The 17798-nt window shown below is 48.9% G+C and overlaps 1 protein-coding gene and 2 non-coding genes across 5 annotated transcripts; 2 read left to right on the top strand and 1 right to left on the bottom strand.

Annotated features, from left to right (window-relative positions):
- The first annotated feature begins 232 nt into the window (after positions 1 to 232).
- Positions 233 to 304, top strand: TRNAD-GUC (transfer RNA aspartic acid (anticodon GUC)). The gene has a single exon. It is a non-coding gene; the product is annotated as a tRNA-Asp (tRNA).
- Positions 305 to 7661: 7357 nt separating this feature from the next.
- On the top strand, positions 7662 to 7735 carry TRNAN-GUU (transfer RNA asparagine (anticodon GUU)). The gene has a single exon. It is a non-coding gene; the product is annotated as a tRNA-Asn (tRNA).
- Positions 7736 to 9183: 1448 nt separating this feature from the next.
- LOC132686618 (low affinity immunoglobulin gamma Fc region receptor III-A) lies at positions 9184 to 17072 on the bottom strand. Of its 3 annotated transcripts, XM_081791938.1 has the most exons (6): positions 16957 to 17072; positions 16131 to 16216; positions 15405 to 15425; positions 14780 to 15037; positions 11306 to 11560; positions 9184 to 10510 (listed from the first exon to the last, which is right to left on the bottom strand). In XM_081791938.1, exons 2-6 carry the CDS (start codon positions 16168 to 16170, stop codon positions 10332 to 10334), a joined length of 753 nt encoding a protein of 250 aa, XP_081648064.1. In that variant the 5' UTR covers positions 16171 to 16216; positions 16957 to 17072; the 3' UTR covers positions 9184 to 10331. The 3 variants fall into 3 exon arrangements, with proteins under 3 accessions (XP_081648064.1, XP_060500470.1, XP_060500467.1); XM_060644487.3 differs by lacking the exon at positions 16957 to 17072 and having other exon boundaries at positions 14780 to 15034; positions 16131 to 16255; XM_060644484.3 differs by lacking the exon at positions 16957 to 17072 and having other exon boundaries at positions 16131 to 16253.
- Between the last annotated feature and the right edge of the window lie 726 nt (positions 17073 to 17798).

The following is a 17798-nucleotide window of genomic DNA, read 5'->3' as shown; positions in this document are numbered from 1 at the left end:
GGCTAAAGGAGATGTGGTATTAAAAGCCACCCGTTTCTTAATTTTTAGTGTGGCTGCAAGAAAATGTAGATTGCATGTAGGGCATTCGGCATGTGTCGGTTGCGACGCGCCAGTCGAGGCAGGAAAAAAGGCATAGCGTTGCCAGCAGCCGGTAACGTTTCACGAAAGAAAGTGTCCTGGCAAGTTAGAAGTAAGTTTGTAAACAATGACTTTGCCCCCCGCTTCGCGGTTTTCCTCGTTAGTATAGTGGTGAGTATCCCCGCCTGTCACGCGGGAGACCGGGGTTCGATTCCCCGACGGGGAGACGACGAAGTTTTGTTTTTTTTTTTTTTTTTTCCTCTCACCATGGCCTCCCTGAAATCTGTGCTGGGTAGATACTTGGTTGGAGGGTAAGCCAGAGATAGGAGAGATTTATTTGCAGATTTGGTTTTCCGGAATCAGGCTATCTCTTCTCTGAGATTTGCTCCTTCAATATCCAGCCAGTCTAGCAGCCTTCAACTTTGCCTCAATGCATGAGGTATAAGACTGGTTTTCTGCCTGAATTTATGCTCCCGAGTCTCATTTCCTGGAGAGTGCCCTCAGAACGAGGATCTTACCCGTATGATTCCTCCTTCTATAGCTTGAATCCTCTTTTCTTTTTTTTTTTATTTTTAAATTTTATTTATATCCAATTTAGTTAACATATAAAATCCTCTTTATTTTCTATCTCCTTTGATCGCTTTCCAGTGTTTTATAGATTTTTTTTTTTAATTTGTCCAGAGTTTATAATTCTTATGGGCACAGTGGTTAGTACCACACAAACTCCCCCACCAGTATGGAAAGGAATTAACTTTCTAATTGTATTCATAGCATTTTTGAACAGAAGTTTCTAATTTTTATGGAGACAAACACTTTCCCTGGTAGTTTCTTAACTTTTTTCATAAGTAGAAAACTCTTACCCACCCCAATATCAGATCAGTTTTTACCTTTATTTTCTTAAGTGTTTCCTTTTGCTTTTTTGGTATTATCCCTTTAATTCTTTTTGAAACCATTTTGAGATGTAACATGGGTAAGTATAACTCTATTCCCATCCCTCCACCTGGTGGTTCTCTATTCAATTCATTGCATAGCCCACCCCTCAACCACTGATTTGAAATGACATCATTGATGGGTACTAACGCATCCATCCCTCTCAAAGAAGACAACACAAAAACTCTGGGACACACTTGACTCCAGTCCCAGCTTGGATCCATGAGCTAAACGTGAAACCAGAAGATATCAAGCTTCCTCTTGGATACTGTGAATGACTGGGTGTCAATGGCTTACAGTCCCTTAGGCTGCTGTCCCTTGTTGTCTCTTCTTGCTCACGTTTTTGATATTTGGCTATGTGAGTGGCGCCCCGGTCTGATTTCCAAGACAGTTTTGACTCCATCTTGGATTATGAGCTGTTTATCACGAACCCAGTAGATTGCATGCTTTCTCTTAGGTATCGTGGATCAACAGGATGGTATAAACTTTTCTCTGTTCCACTGTTGGGATCTTTTCCACAGGAATTTGGGAAGAGTCCAACACAGGGACCTGGAACCGCTCCCTCCTCCCGCACCTGGGTTGTCTTTTAAGAACAAAAAGCTACACAGATCCTTGGTGGCAAGGTATATATTATCACAATATACCCACAACTGTAGCCCAAGACTACATAGTTCTTTAGATCGTTTCATCCCCTCAGTATCTAATAGCCCCGCATCAGAGGTGGAGGTGGAAGCGTTATCTGCTTTTGTTTTAATTTGGAGTTGGTTTTATTTTATTTTTGCTTTTCAGTTTATTCACTGTAGTGGATACGTCCCCTGGTTTGCTCAGCCCCCGGTCCCGTACCATTCTGGTTTGCTTTCCTGTGCTATTGAGGCTGGGAAGCTAAAAACTACATTTCCTAGATTCCTTTGCAGCGGAGGTTCTGGTTATGACTTACGTTCCACCAACCAGATGTACTTTAGTGAGATCTGATTTGTAACTGAGTTACATGGGAGAGACATGGGGATACAATTTGGGTTGTGTAAATAGTGGCCATTGCAGCCAGTGTTCTGGAGCCAGAGACCAGAGACTGGGGAAGCTTTTTAATTTGTTTTATAGCAGGTTTTGCTGGGTAGTGTGGTAGCCCGATATACAGAATAGTTTGGGGAGCTATTCCCGGAAGTTAGCCTAGAGTCTGTTTCTTCAGTCTTCCTGATGCCTGGCGAATTATCCATAGCCCTCAATAAATCCTTTTGTATTTAAACAAGCTACAGTAGATTCTGCTGTTTGCAGTTAAGGATCCTACTGTGCTCATCCTTGAATGAGAAGCCATCTAAGGAATCTCTCTAAATCGGGTGTCTCTTTCTCCCAATAAGGAGCACACTTTATTCTGGGTTTTATATTCATTATTCCTTTGGCCTGTATAACAGTTTCAATACATGTGTATGTGTTGCCAAATATATGTATTATTTGGATTTTCATGCTTTTAAAGGTTTTATAACTGGTACCAGGCAGTATGTATTCTTTTGCAACCAGCGTTTTTTCCCCCTAAATATTATTTTTATAGGATTCATTTATATTGAGACACATAGCCATTAATGGTATTCAGAAGATTTAAAACAGCTGCAGGATTCTGTATTTCAACTATTCCCTACTAGTCCTTAACTGCACGTACAGATCTGTGTGTTTACGGGTCTCATAAAACCGATTTCCAGGCAACGTAGTTGTCGTGCGAGTCCTATCTAACCTTTCAAATCATCTCCAAATTGTTTGATTTTTAATAACTGTTGGTTTGGTTTGATGCAGCTGTCACTGGCTAAATGATGCCTCTCTCTGAACCCTGCTTTTCCTGCGTCAAGTTCCCCCACTTTCTGTCCAATACACTGATAGTCATGCAGTGACTTGTGTAAGCTGAACATTTTTTCCTAAAATTAGGATACTGAATCCTTTGGCATCTTCTGTTAAACTAACAGCAATCGTGATAAGTTTTTTTTTTCCGGCCTTTGAAATACTGTCTGAGGGTTGTTTTCTCTGTCACACAATAGTCATTTATTGGAATGATATGTGTCATCAGGCTGGATGAGGCAACTAACGGGATTGTGAGGTACATGGGCTCTGTTGTGCTTCCCGTGTTTGGACTTGGCTCCCCTTCTCTCAGTTTCCTCATATGTAAAAGGGGGTAATGATGACGATTATAATTCTCAGATGAGTTAATAAGCGTTTAGAATGGTGTCTGGCAATGAGCAAGCATTAATTATCCTCTTTATTACTAAAACAATTACCCGCGGTGGGAGGATGTTTGGGGTTTGAAAAACAAACAAACAAACAAACCTGTTCCATGAAATGAAGGTGAACCACAATACAGATGGGGGAAAGGGGCACCTGCCCCTCCGTCACCTGTTAGCCCCCAATTTCCCCTATGTTCCAGTCTGCGTCCCAGTCTCCATCCTATCACGGGACGGCCAGCAGAGGCCACAACATGTGGCTGATACTTTGTGTGACGCATTACTGCCTGCCTGTTCTCTGTTATTTCCTGATTCTCGGTACCAAGTTTGGGTGGAGGCTGTGGTTCCTACAAGTGGCCACAGGCAAGGGTGACTACTGAGTAGTAATGAGTGGTAGCAGACAGCCACAGTGTCGGGGAGCCAAACTGACACTGGGCCTTTGTTAACTGGACCAGGGTTTCGGGTGGCCCTGTCCTGGGATAGGACAGTCCTATCACCAGGACTTGCAGTAGGCTGGCTTAAATTGGACTTGTAGGCTGGGAGGCATTGAGCTGCCTCTTGACAGTGCTCATGTAGAATTCTTTAGAGTTGGCCAGCATTGGCATGGGGACTGGCTTTCTGGTATCTAGGGACAGCCAAAGCAGAACCCAGACGATGATTCTTTCTGAGGGGGAGTTAACGGGTATGGCACTGACCGATCAGAATGTTACCGTCTATACATTTCCCTCCTTGTCACAGGATTAATTGTCTTCCAAAAGTTTTCTGTTGTCGTCGTCGTTGTTGTTTTTCTAGCAGATTTATTGACCCGCAGATCCCGTGCAATACGTATGCTAAGCATTGAAGGTCGGTATAGCATTCCTTTTCCCTGGTGCACATGTAAAACCCTGAACAATCAACAGTTTGGGTGTGTTATATATTTGTTACTACTCCATCTAAGCATTTTTCTTTTCTTTAATTTTTTTTTAATGTTTATTTATTTCTGAGAGAGAGACAGAACATGAATGGGGGAGGGGAGAGAGAGAGGGAGACACAGAATCCCAAGCAGGCTCCAGGCTCCGAGCTGTCAGCACAGAGCCGGACGCAGGGCTTGAACTCATAAACCGTGAGGTCATGACCTGAGCCGAAGTCAGTGGCTCAATGGACTGAGCCACCCAGGCAACCGGATCTAAGCATTTTTCAATTTCCACTCAATTTCTCTTTGATCCATGAATTATTTTAAAAGCATACGTTTGAAAATTTTCCACATATATGAGGGTTTAAAAAGGTTTTTTTTTGTAGTTGCTTTCTAAGTCAAATCCCGTTATGTTCAAAGAATGTGTTCTAAATAGTGCCAATTCCATGAAGCCATGTTTTATGGTTTCATATAATAAAGTGAATTTTTGTAAATGTTTGAGAAGACTATGTAGCCAAAAATTATTGGTTGCAGAGTTCTAATTATATATATTTATTTATTTTTTTAATGTTTGCTGATTTTTGAGAGAGAGAGACAGCACGAGTGGGAGAAGGGCAGAGAGAGAGGGAGACACAGAATCCAAAGCAAGCTCCAGGCTCTGAACTGTCAGCACAGAGCCCAATGCAGGGCTCGGGCCTACGGGCAGCTAGATCATGACCTGAGCGGAAGCCGGAGGCTCAACTAACTGAGCCACTCAGGCACCCCTAAATATATATATTTTAAACCAAGCTTATTAATTGTGTTCATATGCTTAATTTTTTTCTCTCTGCTTGACCTATTGAATGCTGAGAATAGTAAGTTGAATTCTCTCACTGTAGAATTTGAAGAATCAACTATAGATGAATTTGTCAGTTTTCTCTCAGAGGTCTAATAATTCTTGCTTCTATGTTTTAACATCATTTTATTAGATACATATGTATTTAGAATTGTTATATGTTTATCATAGTTTAATCTTTGATCATCATGTGGTGACATCTTTATCCCTTGTGATGCATTATTTCTTAAACTTTATTTTGTCTGGTATTACTTAGCTATGTGCCAACTTTCTTTTATTTTTTATATTTAGAATTGTTATATGTTTATCATAGTTTAATCTTTGATCATCATGTGGTGACATCTTTATCCCTTGTGATGCATTATTTCTTAAACTTTATTTTGTCTGGTATTACTTAGCTATGTGCCAACTTTCTTTTATTTTTTATTTTTTTTTTAATTTTTTTTTCAACGTTTTTAATTTATTTTTGGGACAGAGAGAGACAGAGCATGAACGGGGGAGGGGCAGAGAGAGAGGGAGACACAGAATCGGAAACAGGCTCCAGGCTCCGAGCCATCCCAGAGCCTGACGCGGGGCTGGAACTCACAGACCGCGAGATCGTGACCTGGCTGAAGTCGGACGCTTAACCGACTACGCCACCCAGGCGCCCCTGTGCCAACTTTCTTTTAGACTGTTCCTGTCGTATCTTTTTCCATTCTTTTCCATTCAGTCTTTCTGTGGTTTTTTTTTTTTTTCCTGTTTTAATGTCATTTGTCTAAAACAGAATAAAATATATTTTTAAAAAATCCACTCTCACTGGCAAATTTTCTCCATTTATATTTATTGTGATTACTGATATATTTGGATTTATTTCATCATCCCATTTTGTACTTTCTTTTTTATTTTTTTTTTTTAATGTTTATTTACTTTTGAGAGAGACAGAGACAGAATGCGAGTGGGATGGGGCAGAGAGAGAGGGAGGCACATAGTCTGAGGCAGGCTCCAGGCTCAGAGCTGTCAGCACAGAGCCTGATGCGGGGCTCGAACTCACCAGGTGTGAGATCACGACCTGATCCAAAGTCAGTCACTCAACCGACTGAGCCACCCAGGCACCCCTGTACTTTCTTTTTTAATAACTCAGTTTTTCTTGTTTTGCCTTCTTTTAGATTGTTGTCTTGTACTTGCAAAGCGAAACATGGGAAATGTATGCGTGTTTAGAATAAACTGGAAAGTAATTTTTAATTTCTACTGCCAATCCAATAAACAGGTGAAGGTGAGAGTAGCGGTTCCCAAACTTGGACTTTGCAGATAAGTTGAATTTCCCCTAAAATGTTGGTGACCGGGGCGCCTGGGTGGCTCAGTCGGTTAAGCGTCCGACTTCAGCTCAGGTCACGATCTCGCGGTCCGTGATTTCAAGCCCCGTGTGGGGCTCTGGGCTGATGGCTCAGAGCCTGGAGCCTGCTTCTGATTCTGTGTCTCCCTCTCTCTCTGCCCCTCCCCCGTTCATGCTCTGTCTCTCCTGTCTCAAAAATAAATAAACATTTAAAAAAATTAAAAATAAAATAAAATAAAATGTTGGTGACCAATATAGAGTTGCCAACTTTTTATTTTGCCGAATTAGGAAATTAATAAAACAACCGCAGACACTGCTTTGTATAAAACAAAGAACATTTTAAAACAAACTTAAAAGTGTAAAAAAAGGTAATCTCAAAATAGAGTTCTTTTGGCAAACTTCTCTGAGATACACACACACACACACACACACACACACATAATTTGGGCCTATATGGGCATTGTGTATTCTCATTCTCTGAAGAGCATTGGACACCGACCTGCACCCAAACTGGAATCCACTGAGTAGGGCGCAGAGGTGTAGAAGGAAGAGAAGGTTCTGGGCGGAGGGTGGGGACTTGGCACCACAGAGAAGGGCTGCCTGTGGGTGCCTGGGTGCGTCAGAGGTGTGGCTTTGGTAGAGGGGTTCGGGGGGGGGCCAGGGGCGGAGGTGATGTGACTCAGGAAGCCTGCGGCTGCGAAATGACCCAAGAACAAGAGAGAAGCTTCCCTCCAGGCTGCAGAGAAGAGGCCAGGCACTGACCAGGATCCCTGTGCTGGTGATGTTGGATGAGGGGTCTCTGCCCTCAGATATTTAGATCTGGATTTGCCAGTGTGAGAGTCTTTAAATTACAGGCAGTTACAAACTCTGTGTTCTGTCCCGGTGCCTAATGCACGAGTAGCAACCTTTCAAAAACAGCTGGGCTTGGAGATTAGTCTTGTTCTACTGGGCTTCCTTGCTTAGACGTTACATTTCGCCGGGCGTGATTGGACACGTGATACGGTATTTTAAACATTCACAAGAGCAAGCTGATTGTGAGTTACCACTCGCCCAGGCACGAGCGCATAAATCGTCCAGATCAGCAGGAAAGTCGACTGTACCTCCCGGAGCAAAGCCCAGTGAACTCGCGAGCGCACAGAGAGACTTCGTTTTGGACTCCCGAAGGAGCTGGGCTGCTGCGGCTTCTCAGCATCATCTGGGTGCGCACCGAGGCCTGTCCCAGGTCTAGGCAGCTGCCTCCGCAGCGCGGGGGAAAGGCCTGCTTGGCTGGGGCCACCCGGCGCGCCGGAAGGGGACCGCCCCGCGGGTTCCCACGCCAGCCCCGAGCACCTCTTCGGGGCGAAGCAGAAAGCGCGGCCGATTTTTTTTTCCTTCGGTGAACTGGGTTGGCAGAGGCCCTGGCTTCCGCCTGTCTCTGTGGCGCAATCGGTTAGCGCGTTCGGCTGTTAACCGAAAGGTTGGTGGTTCGAGCCCACCCAGGGACGGGGCCTGACCGTTTTGAACCGCGGGCGTGGGTGTCCTTCCCGGAAGCCGCGGGGCATCCTCCGCGTGGCCAGGTTCTCGCTCGCCGCTCGTCCCTCGCCCCCGTGGCCTGGGTTTCCTAGCAGGAGGTCCGCCTGGGTAGGGTTGCGGTCAGGAGTGAGAATTTTAGCCGCCTGACTTCAGTTCTACGAAAACTGCCTCGTGAAATTGTTCTAAAAATGTTTGGCGACCAAAGGAAGCCAGCACTGGTAATCCGAAGGTGAGTTCCTTACCAAACCTGTGCCTGCCTCGCCTTTGACCTTGCATTGCTTAACTCATCAAACGGGCTTGTCCGGAGCCTGGGCCCCTAGTCGTGCCACGTCCGACTGGTTGCCGGTTTTTGGAGAGTCTGCTTTCTAAATATCTTTCCAATAGGCACCTGCGTCCCCAGCCTCGCTGCCACTCACTTCCTCACTATCTAGTCCCCCACCCCCCACCCCCACCGCCCCTTGAGTTACTGCAACAACTACCTAGGTTTCTAGGCGGTTTCCTGTCTTCAACTCCCCTCTCCCTTCCTTGCACGGAGGGAACCGTCTGAGAGGCCTCCTAAAACTCGTTCTGCCTGAAATCCCTCCACGGCTGGCTGGGGGCCCGGAGGCGCTCTCCTCTGCTTGGAAGGCCGTGCCTTTGATGATCTGGCCCCTGAACTCCCTCTTCTCCCTCACTGGCTCTTTACACTGGAAAAGGGCCGAACCACCTTCTTGAACCCTAATCTGGCTTTGGAATCTTTGCCCACGGATCTTCAGCGTTCCTCCTCTCTGCCTGGCGAACTCCTCCTTCACCACCACAAGAACACTGCAGCCTTTTCTCCACTCTCTCCTCAAGGCTTTTCTCCCTAGAATGGAGACTCCTCCCGGGACTGACCCTGTGCTCTACGTCTCTGTCTTCAGCACTTGGACTCAAGCTGGGCATATTGTAGGCCCTAAATAGATGTGAGGTGGATGCCCAGGGTTTCCCAGTGCACCTGCCTTATGTCTGAATCTCATCCGATATTCATACATCAAGCTTGAATCGTCTTGACCTATAGCTCATAACTTGACCTATAGCTCATAACTTATGAGCTATGGCATATGGCTCATAACAATTAGGCTGCCCCTATACCTCTGTCCAGGCCCCTGGCTCCTTCCCAGGGGTGCCTTCTCCTGCCCAGCACCTGCTCTGGAACTACTTCTAACTTTTCCCCCTCCCCTACTCCCATCCCACACCACCTGTAAAAGTCTCCTGTGCCCGTTGCCTCAGCAGGACTGGTGAATTTGCCACTGGCTGATTCACATGAGCTGCGGTGACGTGATTTAGTTACCCCCACACTAATCCCTGGTAGAATGTCGACAACAGGAGGGAAAATGGGTTTTTATTATCAGGTCTTATTACCACGGTTTTTCCATCGTCTGGCTGAGAGTAGCACGCAAAATCTTGTAAAATGCTTTATTGGAATCAAGAAATGTGCTTAAAGCTTGTACAAAGAAATAAGGTCGCTAAGCTTTCTTCCACAAGCAATGCTGGTGACCCCACCCTTACTCATTGTCACTGACAGGCGGACGGATTTCCAACTGTCCTAGCTTAACTCAGCAGACCTGAGCGCGTAGAGTATCGCTTAGCCAAGGTTTGTTTGGTGAGTGATGTAAACAAAACTGCACCTGAATTAGATACTGAAGCAGAAAGCTGGTTTGCTGTTCCCTGCCTCTCCTCTCTCCGACTGTGGCTTATCCTGGCCAGGTGTCCTGCCTCCTGAGCAGCTGTAGTGGACTCTTTCCTGCCATGTTTTCTCGGTTCAGACCCGAGATGGCTCTGTTCACTGAGCTCAATCTGGGACAGCCATGCTGCCCTCCTTCCTGCGGACGTAGGGATTGTTCTGTGCTTTCTTTTCCAACACCCTCCAATCCCCAACCTCCTTCCAGGACCATCTTCGACTCATGACATCAAGAGGGTCCATCATTATATACTCACAGACCATCCCAATTCTGGCATGGGCCCCCCTGAAAAACTCAATTCTATACCACCCCTGTGATCTTTCTGCCACCCACACCATGGCTCATATCCTAGGAAGACAGAGGTCTTCTCTGATCTGTTCTGGACTGCCGTGTTCTTTCTCAGTCACCCGCTTCACTGGTTCTGCCGTCTCCCCTAGACCCTCCACAGCCCCCACGATCTGTCTGGAAGGAGTTTTAGTGTGCCTCACAACAAACGTAGACCATCAGCCTGCTGGCCCTCGGCCATAATTCTCTCACCTACACATTCGGTTATTTAAGAACAACGTTCGCATGTTGGGTCACCGTCCAGATTCTGCATTGTCGCGTTGCTGTGACAGGGCAGTCGTGCAGAGAGAGCATCTGTGTGGCTCTGAGACTTCAGTTCTGAGGGATGCGGCTACTCACTGGGGCGTCACTGTGGGCACCTGAAGGTCGCCAGCCCTGCCTTCCCAGCGGAGACCGAGAGCAAATGGAATGGGGTGAGGGACCCTCAGCCTGGACGCTGCCCCCAGAGCTGCCTGTCGGGGACGACGGGGTTGTGAATCCAGAGAGAGGTTCGGGGGTGTCGATTTTATCGCCCCTGTTTGTCCTACGGGCCCTGGCTCCACGTGACTTTGCCGTCCTTCCGCTCCTTCACGGAGCTTTGAAGGTCTCTCTGCACAGCCACATGCAGCCCTGTGTCCACTACAAACAGGAGTGCTGTCACCAGGAAGAAAGCGATTCGGTACCAATGTGGAAGGAACGTTGAGGTGGAGGGAACTGGCGGACCTAACGGGAGAAGCACAGGGATGAGAAAGATGACAGTCGTTAAGGCAGAAGTTTGGTGTCTGTCCAATTATTTCATTTCGTCCAGTGGTTAACTACGTAGGCTTTGAATCTTGGGAATGATCCTGGAGAAAACTTCATTATTCCCGCTCCCTGCACGACCACTGCCCCCCCCGCCCCCGCCCCGGCTCCTTTTCCCCTCAGTGTCTGCATCTGCAAAGTAGACTCCAAACTAGCTAGTGATCTCCTAACGTTGTTGTCAAGAGTCACTGGGTGCCTGTGAGGAAGCACCTGGCACAGTGTCCAACACACCGGAAGTTGCCCAATAAATGTCAACTCGTCCTTGTTACAGAAGGGGAACTTGACATTCAGCGAGACTAAGTGGCTTGCCCACTGTCACACGATGAATGAGCCACAAAACCAGAACCCCGTCTCTAGGCCCTCTCCGTGAGGGGGTGAGAGGCTCCCACCAGGTGGGCTTGTGGCTAAGCCTTGGGCTTGGAGAGGACAGGAAGGCAGGTCAAGATGGCCAGCATCATGTGCACACATACCCTTGCGGGCATGGTTTGACTGGCGTAAGTGAGGACAGGTGCATTTATGGGGAAGGAAACGCGGTTTCCATTCCTGCCGTCACATTGCAGAGTGAATGACGCCCCTCAGCACCCCTCGTAAAGAAGCCTCGGCAATAATCAGGACGCAAAGCAAAAAGCATAGGATCCTCTGAACTCTTCTTCCCAGGGTGAACGCAGACCCCACGCACAGGGGGCTCTGGGCCCTCTTAGGGCTGCACAGCCTCACCTTGAACCGTGATGTTCACAGCCTCTGACGACTCATTTTTATTCCCGATAAGCCCCCTGCAGAAGTAGGAGCCACTGTGTTTGCTCGTTGCTTTTGGAATGTAGAAGTCAGAATTATTATGAAAAAACATCTTGCCCCTTCCGTTCTGGAAATATTGAACCTTCTGTACAGTCTTGTTCTTCCAGCTGTGGCACCTCAGCTGGATGGTGTCTCCCTCCTGGAACACCCAGCGGGGGGCCTGAAGCAGCAGCCAGCCTGAAAGACACCGAGACCACAGGCCCCGGGGGCCTCAGCGATGAGAGCAAACACCTTCCCAAGGAGACACCACCCAGATCCTGGGACGTCGTGGAGAGCCAGACTGGGAGCCATCCCTGCAGAGTTCCCTTTGGGAAAAAGGCCACTGGGCCCCGCAGGAGAGCTCAAGTCGCACCAAGACTTTTTGTCCAATGGGAAAGAGAGACGCACACGTCAAACCGTAAGGTTAGAGCTGAGGGACTTAAGTGATGAGGTAGGTGAGGAGCTATCCACAGGGTCCTTAAGGCCTGCGCTGGGGTTTGCTACGGCAGCTGATAAGCAGCCGCCGTAGGTTCTAGATCAAAGAGTAAACATTGCACTTGAACGTGATGATTTGCCCCATCCAAGGAAAGGTAGATATCAGAAAGGATAGATAATTATAGGAATATTCGAAGACTCCTGCCAGTCAGGAGTGAGGTCACTGGATGGCCACGGGAGTTGCTACAGAAATCGTGAAGTAGAACTCAAAATAAAAGTCAAGGAGGGGAGGGGCGCCTGGGTGGCTCAGTTGGTTAAGTGCCCAACTCTCTCTTTTTTTTTAATGTTTATTTATTTTTGAGAGAGAGAGAGAGAGAGAGAGAGAGAGAGAGAACGAGCATGAACAGGGGAGGGGCAGAAAGAGAGGGAGACAAAGAATCTGAAGCAGGCTCCAGGCCTCAACACAGAGCCCGATGAGGGGCTCGAACTCATGGACTGTGAGATCATGACCTGGGCTGAAGTTGGACGCTTAACCGCCTGAGCCACCCAGGCGCCCCATTAAGCGCCCAGCTCTTGACTTCGGCTCAGATCATGGCTCAGGATTTGTGGGATCGAGCCCTATATCAGGCTCTGCACTGACAGCATGGACCCCGCTTAGGATTCGTTCTCTCCCTCTCTCTCTCTGCCCCCCACCCCGCTCACACGCGCACCTGCATACACGTGACTTCTCTCTCTCTCTCAAAATAAATAAACAAAAAAATTAAAATAAAAGCTCAAATAGCTTAAAAAAAAAGTCAAGGAGGGGAAAGAGGGGCATGAACGGTAGTGCTCATGGTAACTGCTACTTTCTGAAGGGCCCCAGGGCCCTCATCACTGAGCACAGCCTGCTAGAGAAAAAATTTGTGTATCACCAGGATACTTGTTCTCACAACTCTGTCACCAAGTAACCACATTTCACACAGAGAGAACACGACAGTCACCGCCAGGAGGTTGACCTGAATAATGAAAAATGACATTGCAGATAAATTTTACAATGACACAAGAAAACAGTCACTAGATAATGCTAAGTGAAAAAGACAGAATACAGAAAGCACAGAAGCACGGAAAAAAGGAAAAGAAAGAAAATGTGCTGAAATATTAACAGGGGTTTCCTCTGAGGGATGGGATTACGGTTATTTTCGTTTCTTTTACATAGTTTTGAGATTGAACCCAAACGACTTTTGTAATAAGAACAGGACAATAAAACTTCCTATAATTAAAAAAAAAAAAAAAGTCTGCTGCCTTACGCTACACAAAATTGATAGAACACAAAAATTCTCTGCTTGGGAGATTTGCCAAACAGAAAGTAACCTTAATTACTTATCCAGAGATATTTATCAAAAGACAATGTACCCATATATCCATTTACTTTTTCAGTGAAGAGATACATCATTATTATCATAAGATTATGGTTATAAGAATATATACATATACATGTGTGTATATCTAATTGTGTGCAGAGAGAGAGAGAGAGAGAGAGAGACTGGTGATCTCCAAAAAAGTAAAGAGGACTTATCAGAGGAGGAGGTAAGTGAAGTAATAACAATGATAATCAAGTGTTGGCCTGGTGAAGTTAATGCTCATAGTCTCGTTTTCATATGGTCCTCATTGACAGGCCTTCTTTTTTTTTTTTTTATGTTTATTTATCTTTGAGAGAGACACAGAGTGTGAGTGGGGGAGGGGCAGAGAGAGAAGGAGAGAGAGAGAGAGTGGGGAGGGGGCAGAGAGCTGAAGCAGCTCCAGACTCTGAGCTGTCAGCACAGAGGCCGACACAGGGCTCGAGCTCACAAACTCTGTGTGGGATCATGACCTGAGCTGAAGTCAGACGCCCAACCAACTGAGCCACCCAGGTGCCCCCTCATTGACGGGCCTTCTAAAGCCAGTTTCTAGATCAAGGTCCAAGGCAAATTTATAATTCTCAGACTTGATTTTTCTCTTACGTCCTGCTGATAATTCCCCCTTTTATTTGGTCCATGGAGGCCATCTCTCACCTCATTAGTAAGAGATATGCCTCCTTGTAATTCTGTAGTGTGACGACCATGTCAGCTGCGTGACAGCCAGGGGCTAAGGAACCACAAAGATCAGCTCCAGGGGCACCTGGGTGGTTCAGTCGGTTGAACATCTGACTTTGACTCAGGTCATGATCTCACGGTTCGTGGGTTTGAGCCCCACATCGGGCTCTGTGCCGACAGCTCAGAGCCCGGAACCTGCCTCGGATTCTGTGTCTCCCTCTCTCTGCCCCTCCCCGGCTCGTGCTCTGTCTCTGTCTCAAAAGTAAATAACCATTAAAAAATTAAAAACAAAATCAGTTCCAGAGGCCCAGTTCCGTGAAACTCTTTGCGAGCCCACCTCCGCCAGGCCCTCCTTCCCCCCTCCCGCCTTGTTTCATCCACACCCGGTGGGCAAGTGAGCCTTGGAAGTAGTCGGGCTTGCGAGGCGACACTGCACTCCACTAGGTGATTTGCACTGAAGAGTGAGTGAGAGAGGGGGCCCTGATGGGGGGTGGAAGGGGCTAGATATGACCCTAGGCGGTTAGGAAGGTTAGGAGGAGAGCTTAGGGCGCGGTGTGTCTGAGAGTCAGAAGGAAATGGAGCTCACAGAAAAACAGATTCATCACTTTATTCAGTAAATATTATCGAGCGCCGGTGTCAGGTGCCGACCTTCGGAGGACACCGTGGGTGCCGGGCGCGTCCTACGTGAGCCGCAGTGGCTGGGACTGCGCCCCGCAGCGGTCCCGTACCCATGACCCCCCAGGTTTTGACATTTTGCCGGAGGCCCGCTTATGGTTAGAACCACAACTCTGATATCCTTCAGGGGGATCACAGAGGCTCTCATCTCAGTTGTAACCCTCAAGAATGACATCTTCTGGCTCTCCCCGAGTCGTTCAGCGTCTCCCCTTTCACCCTTTGTTGGAGATTCCCTCCTTTCCCTTCCCCTACTCACCAATATGCACTTCTAGCTGAACCGGGTCGCTGGCTTCGGAGAGGCCCGTCTGGCACTTATACTCGCCACTGTCTTCACTTCTGGCAGCTTTGATGGAGTAGCTGGGGGCCCGATGGGGGATGACGCTCTCGTTGTGCCACCACTGTGCGGAATTGTCCCCAGGGGGGTAGGCCCCCTGGCACCTCAGAATCACACTGTCCAAAAAGAGTACCCTGTTCCATTCAGGTTCTAGGACCACCGTGGCCTTCGAGAGGTCTGCTGAGGAGCCAGGAGAGGAGAAGGTGGGTCAGAGCAAGGAGGTGAGCAGGCCCTACGCCGGCACTCCCCGGGGACGCTCGGAGCCAGAGCGAGCCCATTGCAAACCCATCGTCGGCGACTCAGCCTTGGCCTGTGACTCAGGCTTGGAGCATCTTGGCTTCAGGGCGCTTAGTCCCATTTCTGGCCTCTCCTTATCTTGAGGAAAAGTAGCCAGAGAAGCCTAGCGCCAAGCCCCACTGTGCGGGGGAAGTGCCCCTGACAACCCTCAACAGCTTCCCAGGCAGAAGGCATTTCCCAACACCCTGTGGCCATTACACGCCATATATGTGCCTCGCTTGATCAATCCAAGGGCACAAAGCCAACTCACCAGCTCGCGTGCCAGCAGAAACTGCAAGACAAAAGAGGGAAACAAATACTGAGCAGAGGCAGAGAGCAGGGCGGCCAGAGCGGGTGTAAATTCCTTAGCCCATCCCTTTCCTGAGAGTCCAGCGTTGCCAGGAATCAAGGCGTATACATGGCTAGCTGTCCCGCTGCCCGCCCTCTGTTCTCCCGTGTCTGTGCCCCCTGCTCTCCTCTCCAGCCAAGTCCCTGTCTTCAACACCATAACCTTACTCCTTAGTCCCTAGTCAAACTCCCAAAATAAGGGTACAGCCTGAATTTCCCCGAATCAAGCCATAGAAACAACCTCGACCCGTGTCCCCCCCCCCCCCCCCCAAAAGGGTGGAAATTAAAAGTCTTAGCGGGCAAGCCCAGAATGTCAGAATGGAAGAGACAGAAATTAAAGAGCATCTATCGGGTCCACAGTCTTCATCTTACGGATAGGGAAACTGAGACCCCGCAGGGTGAGGGCACAGGGACCTCACAGTCCCCCTCTACTTCCTGGTTATGCCCACCTCAGAGGGCTCCCATGTTTAGCCCCCAAATGTTTGTCCTGGGAAGGAAATCTAGCGCTAGAGATGGGGTAAGGGGTCCTATTCCTTGGGAGGGCTCCCTTCCCTGACCTGAGAAGTGGGATCTGCTGAACCCAGGGCGTCCTGAGCTTCTCCATCAGCCAGAGTGGCCCTGACTTACCCAGAAGGTGACTCTGACTTACCCAGAAGGAGCAGGGCTGTCGGGGACAGCAGCCGCCACATGCTGCCACGGTAGAATGAACAAGTCACTGCAGATGCACTGAGCTCTGAAGGGACAGAGCTGAGTCAAAGAGAGGAAGTAAACAGTCTTTCCCTCACCCCCCTCCCCCACACCCCCAGCTCATTACTCTCTAGGTTCCTTTTCCCGGAAAGTCATCTGATTTCTGAATCTGAATTCTGACCAGTGAGCCCCAAGATAGGGCAGGAAGAGGAGGAGAAGAGCCTGGAAGAGGAGCTGAGGGAGGCTCCCCCTTTGGTCCACATAGGTCTACAGCTAAGCGTCTAGTGACACAGGGTCTGTCCGAACGCGTCCCAGTAAATCTCAAGGTTTTTCCCCCACCTGGTAGGTTTGGATCTACTCCGTGCCAAGAACGAGATATCGGGACCCTGGGGATGAGACTCAAGAGGGAGGGCATTCATCGAGGGATCTGGCGCTCTACTTCAGACCTTGTCACTCTCCCGCCTGGCCCAGACCTGCCTCCAGCCAGCCTGGACCTGCCTGCATACGGGAAGTAGTCATTTAAACCTTCAGACCCCTAGAAGTATGTCTGTCCCCCCAGCGATCTCTCCACTGACGTATTTTTCAAAATTCAAAAAGCATGTGCCTTGGGGTCTGTAATGCGCTTCTTAGGGTGAATTTGACCATGAGATTCACACCTTCTGTTAAAGGAAACCCGGGCAGTGAGACAGAAACGGGGCCTTGGGATGCCACTGATTGGTTGAAGGGAAGGCAGGAAAGGGGGACCTGTGGGGAAAGCAGCGAGGAGGGGAGGCCGGGAGCTGTTTCCTTCAATCCACCGTTACCAGGGGTGGGCTGAGTCACAGCAGCTCAGGTGAGCTTAGCCCGTCAGGGAGCCTCTGGGCTGCTCTGTGAGCCTGTAGCCACGGTCCCAGGGCTCCTGACTGGAAAAGGTGGAGGCGCTGTGGCCAGGAAGTCGTGAGATTGCTAACCTGTTCTGCTTTCCCTAGCGCGCCCCACCCCCAACACCCGCGCCTACCTCTGTGCCCTCCCCCTCCCACCCCCTCTTCGCTTAAATCCTGGTCCCAGACACAGCATCAAATGGCTCTGCTTAGCAGTGCCAAGGCCCCAGGGGGTCCCTGGACATCTGGGACAGGCCTCGCTTATAAAAGCCGCGGGAAAGCCTGGGAGGTGAACAGCAGACAGATGTGATGTTTGACAGGGGTAGCGTGGAGGCGGGGCCGGCACAGGAGCCTGTGACCTCTGCTTTGGACCAGTGCCCCTCCCCGCTCCAAAGTCGTATTCAAAACCACTTCTCAGGACTTGATTTTCGTTTCCTGTTGCTCCCAGGTAGAGTTTCCCGGTGCCGCCCTCCCATCCACCCGCCCCCTTCACGCATTCTGCAGCAACCTCTCCGCTCACAGGCCCTGGGATTCGATGTGTGCTTAGCATCAACAGTGAAAACGCACCAGGCAGCAGGTCTGGTGCTCCCTTTCAGGTGCCGCATTTACACCTCGCAAAATCCAGATTAGTATCCGGCTAGCTACCTCTCCTGGCACTTCAGGTCCTTATCTGGGAAACCCACGCGCAGAGAGTGCCTTCAGGGCCGCCCGTGGAAGGCTTCCCAGGCCGAAGGGGACACCCTCCACGCGCGCGCTCTGTTCCTCATAGT

Source organism: Panthera onca, chromosome F1 (genome assembly GCF_046562875.1).
Source record: "Panthera onca isolate mPanOnc1 chromosome F1, mPanOnc1 haplotype 2, whole genome shotgun sequence".
Classification (NCBI taxonomy): domain Eukaryota; kingdom Metazoa; phylum Chordata; class Mammalia; order Carnivora; family Felidae; genus Panthera; species Panthera onca.
The sequence above is the reverse complement of the archived record's forward strand: the minus strand, read 5'-3'. Positions and strand labels throughout refer to the sequence as shown.

What these genes read in the sequence shown, in the direction of transcription:
- LOC132686618 (XM_081791938.1), bottom strand. Translation starts at nt 16,170, where the DNA reads ATGTGGCGGCTGCTGTCCCCGACAGCCCTGCTCCTTCTGG. An exon ending in GACAGCCCTGCTCCTTCTGG is followed by an intron (nt 15,426 to 16,130) that starts GTAAGTCAGAGT and finishes TTTGTCTTGCAG; the next exon opens with TTTCTGCTGGCACGCGAGCT. An exon ending in TGTGAACATCACGGTTCAAG is followed by an intron (nt 10,511 to 11,305) that starts GTGAGGCTGTGC and finishes TTCTCCCGTTAG; the next exon opens with GTCCGCCAGTTCCCTCCACC.